Below are 7397 nucleotides of genomic sequence, written 5' to 3' on the forward strand. Positions count from 1 at the left end.
AAACAGAATGTGATTTCTTATTACATCATCCAGTAAATAAATAATATTATATATACATATATATATATATTTATATATATATATATATTTTTGTGTACATAAATATACAAAACATAAAAATATATATATATATATATATATACATATATATATATATATATATATATATATAGTGGATGTATATATATGTAGTGGAAGTATGTATGTAAAGTCAAAAAAGAAATCACAAATATACTGTTACATTTTTTTATTTTAACAGTATATTTAATAACTAAAAACAACAATTAAAGTACAGGAAATTAAATGGAATAAAAGACCAAAATATAATAAAATAACATATAGGAACTGGATAAATACAGCTTGTAGATAAGAAAATTGCGAGAATGTTTTGATTCTATAATATCTCTGTGAAACGTCAATCTATTTATCAGTCAGAATCATCATAAATTTAAAGAGATGCACTCAATATTATTATAAATAATATTAAATAATAATTAAAATAAATCTCAATGGTTTCCAGATCAGATCAAATATTATTTTATTTATTAATTATTTATGTATTTGTTATTTAAGTACAAATAGGACAAAATTACATATTTATTATTGTGAATTAAACTCCCTTGAGTGAGATCAGACTTATTTATTAAAAACTTTTTTGTATTTCGCTCTAAACCTCCAGCCGCTCAGCTCTCAGTCACTGCTCCTCAACATGTCGCTGGTTATTTCCCTTTCTTTGTTATCTGGGTGTTCCACCACGTACAACATGTTGCAACATGTTGTGTCTCTTTTTGTGACGCACCAGAGATGTAAAACCTAATTTGATGAGTTTATGGAATCAAAATGAATGCAATAGAATCAGCAGTTTGATGATAATTGTGTCACTACAGAAGGAAACTAGTGAAAATGAGCAAGAAGAAGCTCATTTGGAACAAAAAGCTGCACGTAAATACGGTAGAAAATCTGTCTTTTCTCCCATTAAAAAGGTATAGCGTGTGACATGATAACAGTTGAAAGATATCGACCAGTCTCTGAGGGATTCACACGCCAACACAATAAATGATGATATCAGAGAGAAAAAGGACCCGGACACTCGATCCTCTTAACTGCACACCCAGAAAATAAAAGCTGCCAAGAAAAGAACTTCCTGACAGGAAAATATTGTTTAAAAAAAGAGCCGGGACAACGTTGGCATCGATCAACGAGCCAATTCTCTATTTCAAAGCTTCCCGGGGAATTCAATCTGCAGACTGATAACACTGCTGATTATCATATGTTATGCAGATGACACGCAGCTGTTTCATAACGGCTCGTATTTCATTTTCTCTGTTTGAAATTTACTGCAGATTGTCCAACATATAGAATCATTTTGTTCTTATAAAGTCTGCATTTGGTCCTGGTATTGATCAGAGAATGATCAGATACATGAAGCCGAGCTTCTCTCAGCTTTACTGAGATTTAAACTTGGTTTATACTCAAAGTTTTCAGATGAGACTGTTGCAAATATTCACTGATAAAAACAATGATAACATAGATCTCCCAAAGACGACCGATTCCTTTTTAGATGCTTTAGAAACAGGAGGTCTTAAAAATCGACATTTAAATTAACATTTGCCAGACAAATCAAATTAATATTCAACCTTTGTTTCATTATTTTAACACTTCATTTTTTTTAATACTTAATAAAGGTGATGAAGTATGTAAATTAATACGAGATTATTTATTTTCTGAGCAGCATCCTCAAGAGGCCGTTAGAAGTACAGCAATTTTCGACTTCTCACTGATTCAGTAATCGGCTTTGATGTGCAAAAATCTAATATTATTTGTCATTAATATGCAGAACAATAGCACTTTTTTCGATTTTCTTATTGAGACAATCATGGAAATGATTAGCATTATTATTATTAAAAAAAGCAAATCCTGCAGCTGAAAACACAAATCATAAATGATTGACTCCATAGATTAGTTATGCATCATGAAAACATACAGTATTTCATAATTGTTTCCTTTTGGACATTGTTTTACTTTGTCATCATTGAAGTTGTTATGTAATAAACAAATATCAATACACTTCCTTGAGGTGTGTTGAGGATTAATTGTTGCATAATGTGATCAATCTATCAGAGCTGGTTGGACCAGTTTTTCTTTTCAACAGGGGAAGTTTGTATAACAACTTCCAGCTTGTAATCCACCAGGGAGTGCACACACACACACACACACACACACACACACACACACACACACACACACACACACACACACACACACACACACACACACACACACACACACCCACAAAAAAAGGGAAGTGATGTCACTGGAGAAGAACAATTAAAAATGCTCTTTTAGAAATTCGATGACAAACATTAAACCTTGACTGACAGTTAATTTCCTCTCTGTGTAAGTGACAGTAAACACAGATTGTACCAGCTCAGCACTGACCTGACCTGTGTGTGCGTGTGCGTGTGCGTGTGTGTGTGTGTGTGTGTGTGTGTGTGTGTGTGTGTGTGTGTGTGTGTGTGTGTGTGTTGGGGTTTTTTGGATGGTTACCTGCCCTACATTTCTGCAGCGGTGGGCGGAGGATGGATCTGTATAAAGAGTCGGGGCAGAGAGACATCTTCACTACAGAATCCACTGACAGGTGAGGAAACAACAACAGATGCATTAAATTAATTTAATAGTTTAATGTTTTATTAATGAAACTTATTAATAACTTAAAATCTCTTTCTGTCTTGCAGTTGAAAACGCTCTGACTCTGACTGAAGGTCACTAAGATAACTCATCCAGCTGAACCATGAAGCTCACCGCCGCCCCGCTCGCCTCCTTCCTCCGTCCGACCGTCGCCCTGCTCGTCGTCCTGCCGCTGCTTCTGATTGGCTGGGCCGGCGCCGCAGCGCTCCCCGTGGACCGGCCGCTCAGCGCCCCGCTGAGAAACCAGGAGACGTACCAGGCGGTGCGGGACGTATCCCAACACGTGAGTGGTCAATTTAAAGAATGATGTATTTGTAACTTGAAATGGTTATATTAATTATAATATCAATATTTTGTTTATAGCATCTTTAATCTGTAATAAAAGATGCATTTTTAAAATAAAACTTATTCTAGTGACTAGAAATACTTTTGTTAAAGTACAAAAAATATACTTAAAATAACAAAAATAAAAAGTGCTTTCTATGCAGATGAGTAGTAATAAAATATTATGCATTGTATGATAATTATTATTCATCCATTAACTTGTAGCAGTATTTTAATATTGCAGCGTGTAACTACTTTGTATTCTGTTTCATTTATACAAACGCACATTTTATATGTAAAACCTGAAGCTGCAAAGTAACTAAAGCTAGTTAATGTAAAGGTATCGTGTTGCATAAAATGAAGTAAACACTTAAGTAAAGTACAAGTACCTTAAAATTGTATTTAAGTACAGTACAGTGCTTTCATCCCAGGGTTCCATCTTCTATAGTTGAAATTTGGCTTTAATACAAACCTTTAAAATGTTGTTTTGGCGCTAATGTTCCTCCGTAGTTTTAGCCGTTGCTTCACATCCATCTTTTCTGGAGATACTGTTGACGACACTGAGGTCAAATCTTTGTATATTAGGATGGAATCTGGAGGGTTTTAGTAACCGGAGGCAACAAGTTCAGTTTCCCCCACCAGATTTGTATCTTTTGCAGGATTGAGAAGCCTTTGAAACAACATTTATGGTTAAAATAAAGCTAAAAAAGAACAAAAAATATTATAAAACAGTTTGCAGAAATATAATGTGACGAATCCAAAAGATCAAAACATTTCAGAGGCTGTGTTTTTGGTTTCCCGTCAGTGTTCGGGGTGACTGTAATGTAATGTAATGTTTTTTCCTCTCCAGGCTCAGAATATTCAGACGGAGGACGACTCCAGCACCAGACTGCTGCCCAGAGTCAACACCGACCAGGTGAGAGTCGTTCCAAAGAGCGACGCAGGAATGTTCAGCACAAAAAAACAAATGATCACTAGAACATTGAGGTAAAGTTCGACCTCTGACCTTTCTATCTCATCCAGGACCACCTGAAGATCTGCTGCCTCCACGCCAACATCCTGGACTTCTACCTGAACAACATCCTGCGTCAGCGAGACCACATGCATCCCAACATGCACCGGCTGAAGACCGACCTCACCCGCGTCAGCGAGGACCTGCAGACTCAAGGATGTGTGAGTGTCAGATGTAGTGTTTCTTAATTCTGACGCTGATGTGAAGCTGGTTGGCTTAGCTTAGCATAAAGACTGGAAACTCTGTCCAGTTAACAAATGCTGCAATTTGTTCTCTTTCTGAGATTTAGACGAGAAGATTGATACCACAGTCATTATGCATCTGCAGCTAGGAGCTAGTTAGCTTAGCTTAGCATAGCATAGCTTAGCATGAAGACTAGAAACTGGGTGGGAAAGCTAGCCTGGCTCTGTCAGAAGTTAGGAAACTCGCCTATTTGCTTTCTTCTTGAGAGTTAGATGAGAAGATTGATGATATGGTAATTATGAATTAGTTATTACGAAGACTTGCCATTTAGCCCTGCTTCCAGTCTTTATGCTATGCTAAGCTAAGCTAACAGCCTGGTAGCTGTAGCTTCATATTAACAATACAGACAGTCAGCAAAGCAAAGCAAAGCAAAAATCTCTTCACACACTCGAAAGAAATCTTCATGATGCAGTTGTTGTTGTTGTTGTTGTTGTTGTTGTTGTTTTGTGTGTTTATTTGTTTGTTTGTGTGGCGGAGTTGTTTATCTTAAATCTTTATCATCTGAACAAACAAACGGCTGATTGAAGTGATAACTATCTGCTAACATCCTTCACCCTTCTGTCTCTCCAGAATGTGACTCACTATCACGACCATCATCACGCTGTGGAGTTTCGCAGGAAGCTCGCCAAGGTGAGATCTGAAACACGAAGCTGCTCCGTTGATCTGAACCAAGATAAATATCACTTTGTTTGAGTGGAGTTTGGTTCAGGGGCGCAGAGCTTTAAGGCTCGTTATGTAATTAATTAATAATAAAATACAGACGCTTTTTATCCCTAAATAATGACACTTTATTAAACAACTTATTGTCTATACATAACATGACATTTTCTCAAGATAACACGTTTAAAACATTAAATATGACAAAATAGTTACTATGAAATAATTATTTTCAATATTAATTAACATTTAGGACCTTTAATCTAGAGAAACTGGTTTGAAATCGCAAACTTTAATCTTATTCTGTATGTTTTTATTTATTTTGTTTTCATATCTGCTTGTAAAGAACATTCATTCAAGTTAGAGTCTTAATTATATATAAATTAATCGATCACTCAATCAACAGAAAATGTATTTCTGCAACTATTCTGATTCATTTATTGTCTAAGCTAATTAAAGCTCTCAAGCGCAGATTTTCTTTATATATATATATATATATATATATATATATATATATATATATATATATTATAATATGTTATAAACTGTAACTCAAAGACGTCACATTTGGCTTTTAATGGTTATTTTTCCTCTATTTCTTGACATTTTATTGACCAAACTAATTGATTAATTGATAAAATAATCTGCCGATTAATCGATAATGCAGACAACAACAATCCGTTGCTGCCCAATTAACAATAACAAAAATATTATACTCTATTTACTACATGTTTTATTACTGTCCGCCATTTAATATAAACCATAAACTCCTAAAACAGCTGGCCTTTGTAGTTTTTATCAAACAAACAGGAGAAAATAGTGCATTCATTGGGGACTACTTTCAGCGGCGGATGAATCCACATTTAGTGCTCTCGAGTTTTTGTAGATGAATCAGGCTTCTCCCTCACTTTCTATTGTTTCTAATGTGACTCTATTCTTCCTTCAGATGGGCGGAGAGCGAGGAATGACCAAAGCGGTCGGAGAGATCGACATCCTCTTCACTTACCTTCAGGACTTCTGCATCCAGCCAAGAAACGACACCGCCGCCGCCGAGATCTAACTGAGTCTACTGAACTGAGTCTACTGATTCTACTGAGTCTACTGATCTAACTGAGTCGACTGATTCTACTGATTTGATCTAACTGAGTCTACTGAGTCTACTGATCTAACTGATTCTACTGATTCTACTGAGTCTACTGATTCTACTGATTCTACTGATTCGACTGATTCTACTGATTCGACTGTTTCTACTGAACATTCAGCAAACAGCTCCTCTATTTATCATATTTATCCCCTTTTATAACATCCCCTTTTATACATGTATTTATTATGGATCTATTTCATTTGACAACGTATTTAACAGTTTTTTTGATACAGTATTTATATCGACTCCAGTGGGTGGATTAGTTATTGATCTATTTATTGATCAGAGAATTCTGATGCCGAGACTGAAACGACTCCGGTGTTGACCCTGTTGCCATCTTATGGCTCATTATTATTATGAAGTACAGTATTTAAACGTTACGCTGAATGAACTGTGTGTTAAAAAGTTTACTTGAAAAAGAATAAAGTTTGGTTTTGAATATGACACTTGTATGACTCGTCTCTCTGCAGGTAGTATTAGTCGTATTTGTTTGTAACTTTTTTAATGCAAGACAAAACAAAAATCTCCTGATAATAACATAAAGAGGTGATAATGGTATTCAACTTTAATTCAGACACATTTAACTAAACATTTCTTTAAAGGACGTTTTCTCTAAATGAGTTTTTTCTCAGACTCTGATCCAGAAATCTCCACTTCAGTAGCTCTTACATACACCAAACTTTACAGCTTCATTCCTCTCTATATTCTGAAGGTTTCTACAGAGGGGTTTGTTCATATATCATTCATAGCCTGATTTATACAACATTTAATACTAAAAACAGGGAGAAAATAGATTTATTTATGGTTGTTGACGGTATTTTCTGATTTATGGAGTGATACAAAGAGATATCTATAATTCTCTCTGTAAAACATTTGACTCTAATATTTGAACAAAATGAAACAACAAGTTTGAATCTGTTTTTATCCAATGTTCAGATTTATGTTCTGGAAAATGTATGAAAATGAGCACATATTTGATAAGATAAAGCCTAATCTGCATATTTAAACATAACAATTCAGAAAACTTGTAATACAAAAAAGAATTGTCTTAATGTCAGTAATCAACTGGGAAAGTTTCATGTTGATATCTATTAGTTAAAAGCAGGAAAATAAAGAAAACACAACTAATCAACATATATTCATAAATTCCTCTTAAAATTAGAATCAGCTTTATCGTCCAAGTTTAACATTCAAGGAATTTATTTATTTAAATATACAATTATTTACTTCTGCAGATCTTAAACAAGCACAAAACAATCCTTTCACTTCTGTAGACTTGAACCACATGTTTGTTTTAACATTTAATGAAACTTCTCTCAGTGAACTGAA

The 7397-nt window shown here is 34.7% G+C and overlaps 1 protein-coding gene across 1 annotated transcript; it reads left to right on the forward strand.

The window, feature by feature from the left end:
• Positions 1 to 2791: 2791 nt before the first annotated feature.
• On the forward strand, positions 2792 to 5984 carry il22 (interleukin 22). The gene is made up of 5 exons (XM_054625046.1): positions 2792 to 2971; positions 3863 to 3928; positions 4036 to 4185; positions 4838 to 4897; positions 5871 to 5984. The coding sequence occupies exons 1-5, from the start codon at positions 2792 to 2794 to the stop codon at positions 5982 to 5984; spliced, it is 570 nt and encodes a 189-aa protein (XP_054481021.1).
• Positions 5985 to 7397: the final 1413 nt, after the last annotated feature.

Source organism: Anoplopoma fimbria, chromosome 23, assembly GCF_027596085.1.
Source record: "Anoplopoma fimbria isolate UVic2021 breed Golden Eagle Sablefish chromosome 23, Afim_UVic_2022, whole genome shotgun sequence".
NCBI classification, from domain to species: domain Eukaryota; kingdom Metazoa; phylum Chordata; class Actinopteri; order Perciformes; family Anoplopomatidae; genus Anoplopoma; species Anoplopoma fimbria.

Bases quoted from the DNA above. Each gene is read 5' to 3' on its own strand.
- il22 (XM_054625046.1), top strand. From the start codon at position 2,792: ATGAAGCTCACCGCCGCCCCGCTCGCCTCCTTCCTCCGTCCGACCGTC. The intron at 2,972-3,862 runs GTGAGTGGTCAA...TTTCCTCTCCAG, and splicing joins TGCGGGACGTATCCCAACAC to GCTCAGAATATTCAGACGGA. The intron at 3,929-4,035 runs GTGAGAGTCGTT...TATCTCATCCAG, and splicing joins CCAGAGTCAACACCGACCAG to GACCACCTGAAGATCTGCTG.